Below are 2,874 nucleotides of genomic sequence, written 5' to 3'. Positions count from 1 at the left end.
TAACATTTGTATAATATTATTAGTTTTAATTGCCTTTTTTGAAGAAATTTTATGATTTTTATTTGATTTAATACAAACACAACTGCACCCTTTTTTTTCTCTTTGTAGCAGACGTATATTTAATTTTGTTGAAATTAATAAGCCTAAACATAGACCTGAGGTTCTATTATTACTCGTCCATTAAATCCTGACAAATATTCACTTTCACCCCCTCTACTTTAACATTTATGCATCTGGTCCTTTTGCCTTCCCAAACCATCAATACTCTCGTACATGTTTAGTTGAGGTCTTAAATGACTACTTTACCGTGTTACAACAAAGATACCCTGTCTAATAACCCTAACAAGATGTTAACTCAGTATATATCAGAATGAGTCGATATTTTTAAAAAGACAAAAATATCATCAATTGCTAGTTAATTTCATTAATAAATTGTAAGATATTATTTTAGATCATGACGAGGAAACTGAAAATATTTAGGGACTGTTGGGTTGGTTTTCCATTAAGTCCAAATTCTGTATAGATAAAGTTGTCTGTGTAGATTAATCTGTCTATATATATTGAGAAAGTTTTTTTCACAGATGGAAGAAATGTGTTTTTAATTATCGAGGGGTAGGTTTAGAAAAAAGTTTGACTTTCTGCATAAAGCATACCGAATAAGCTACTTCCTAATCATGAAACAATTACTAAACAGTCATGTATCACTAATTAAATAAGTTGTGAGTTCCATTAAATTCATTAAACTACTAACAAACAGACGCTTAGATGTGTTATGTAAACGAGTAACAAGTCATTTTGGTTCAAGTTACACCTTCAACCTTCATCTATTTACAGTTACCACCCTTTTTAATATTTGGTCAACAAAAACCTACCACACATCTCTCCAACTTTTAATTGGTCAACCAGACACGTTAAGGCCATTAAATTACACATGTCCCACTTCATCTCTTTTATAAGACCCTTCACCATCCCTGCCTCCAAACATACAGCCATGGAAGAAGATCATCATACCATCTTCCCTCAAGATTCCGATCTTGACCTCAGTTTCACCTCCATCGCCACCACCACCACCACCACCATAGCCTCCTCCAGTGCCCGCTCTAGTCTTGCTCGCTCAAGTTTATGTCTCAGTTTTAACGAATCCACTCGTCTCTCCTCCGCTTCTGCTTCCACCTCCACCACCACCACCACCACCGTCCCCAACCTCCATTCTCGTCCTCACCGGAAATCTGATACCAACTGGTCCGCCATTAAAGCTGCCACCAACCTTTCCTCTGATGGAACTCTCCACCTGCGCCACCTCAAGCTTGTAAAACTTGTCGGGTCGGGTAATCTTGGCCGGGTGTTCCTTTGTCGTCTCCGTGACTATGAACATTCCAATTTCGCCATTAAAGTCGTTGATAAGAACTCATTAACCTCCAAGAAGCTCTCTCATGTGCAGACGGAAGGTCGGATTCTTTCCTCTCTCGACCACCCGTTCCTCCCCACGCTTTACGCTCATCTAGAAGTTTCTCACTACACGTGCTTCCTCATTGATTTTTGCCCTAATGGCGACCTTCATTCCTTGCTCCGGAAGCAACCTAATTTCCGGCTACCGATCGACTCTGTTAGATTCTACGCGGCGGAGGTTTTAGTAGCTCTTGAATACCTCCACTCACTTGGGATCGTGTATCGGGATTTGAAGCCGGAAAACATTTTGATTCGAGAAGATGGTCACATTATGTTGTCGGATTTTGATTTGTGTTTCAATGCCGACGTTGTACCGAAACTGGATAACAGAATCCAAGGGACGACGTCGTCGTCAAGCGGGAAACACCGGAGTCGTTGCTACGGTGGGAACCGGCGCCGGAGACGTACGGATGAAGAAATTGTGACGGAGTTTGTAGCGGAGCCGACGACGGCTTTTTCGAAATCATGCGTCGGGACTCACGAGTATTTGGCGCCGGAATTGGTCAACGGGAGCGGCCATGGCAACGGCGTTGACTGGTGGGCGTTTGGTGTACTGGTGTATGAGTTATTGTACGGAAGAACGCCGTTCAAGGGAGGGAGCAAAGAGTCCACCCTGCGCAATATAGCATCTAGCAGGGTAGTGACGTTTGAAGTAACAGGAGATGCTCCGCCGTGGATGGCGGAGGCTAAGGATTTGATAGAAAAATTGTTGGTAAAGGATCCCCGGAGAAGACTAGGGTGTAGCAGCGGTGCGACGGACATTAAACGGCATCCATTCTTTGACGGAATAAAGTGGCCGTTGATCCGTACGTACACCCCGCCGGAGCTCCGTGGGGTGACGGTGAAGAGAAGTAGCAGATCACACGCTAGTCACGTGAGCACTCCCTCCAAGAGACGGCGGTGGATTTGGAAGGGCCTTAATTATCTATTGATGAAAAGCAAGGGGTGTAAACGAAATTTAAATTCCAACCAAAACTATTATTGTTATAGCAAAAGTGACAATATTGTCAAAAAATGTGGTAAAAAATAGATAGAATCAAACTTCAGGGACTGAATACATAAATTTTTGTTCATATGTTTTCTATTGGCTTTTTTGATGGGAAATATATTTTAGAGTACTTCTTGTTACAACAACAAAAATTATAGATCATGTCTTTATGGTTGCATTTTTACGAGTCAGGTCTTTAAATAGAAACCCAGGTGTTGATTTATTTAATGACCAGACTCGTTAAAAAAAAAATACAAACAGAAAGACCTAACTCGTAACAGAAATGCAACTTCTTTAAAAAAATGCAACCCTAGGAAAATGTTTTGTTAATTTTTTTTGAAAAAAGGGCAAGTGCCGCTAAAAAGTGCCGCTAAAAACAGCGGACGACATAGATGAAAAACGTAATTTACTCTATTTTTAAAAAAAAATTATTTGAA

At 40.7% G+C, this 2,874-nt stretch overlaps 1 protein-coding gene across 1 annotated transcript; it reads left to right on the top strand.

Moving 5' to 3' along the window:
• The first annotated feature begins 991 nt into the window (after positions 1-991).
• On the top strand, positions 992-2,615 carry LOC112517344 (serine/threonine-protein kinase WAG1-like). Its single transcript, XM_025124744.1, has one exon. The coding sequence runs from the start codon at positions 992-994 to the stop codon at positions 2,477-2,479; it is 1,488 nt and encodes a 495-aa protein (XP_024980512.1). The 3' UTR covers positions 2,480-2,615.
• The last annotated feature ends 259 nt before the right edge of the window (positions 2,616-2,874 follow it).

This window comes from Cynara cardunculus, assembly GCF_001531365.2.
Source record: "Cynara cardunculus var. scolymus isolate 2C chromosome LG 8, CcrdV1, whole genome shotgun sequence".
Lineage (NCBI taxonomy): Eukaryota > Viridiplantae > Streptophyta > Magnoliopsida > Asterales > Asteraceae > Cynara > Cynara cardunculus.
This window is presented reverse-complemented; position numbering and strand designations above follow the sequence as displayed.

Excerpts from the sequence above, each read along its gene's own strand:
- LOC112517344 (XM_025124744.1), top strand. The coding sequence starts at position 992 with ATGGAAGAAGATCATCATACCATCTTCCCTCAAGATTCCGATCTTGAC.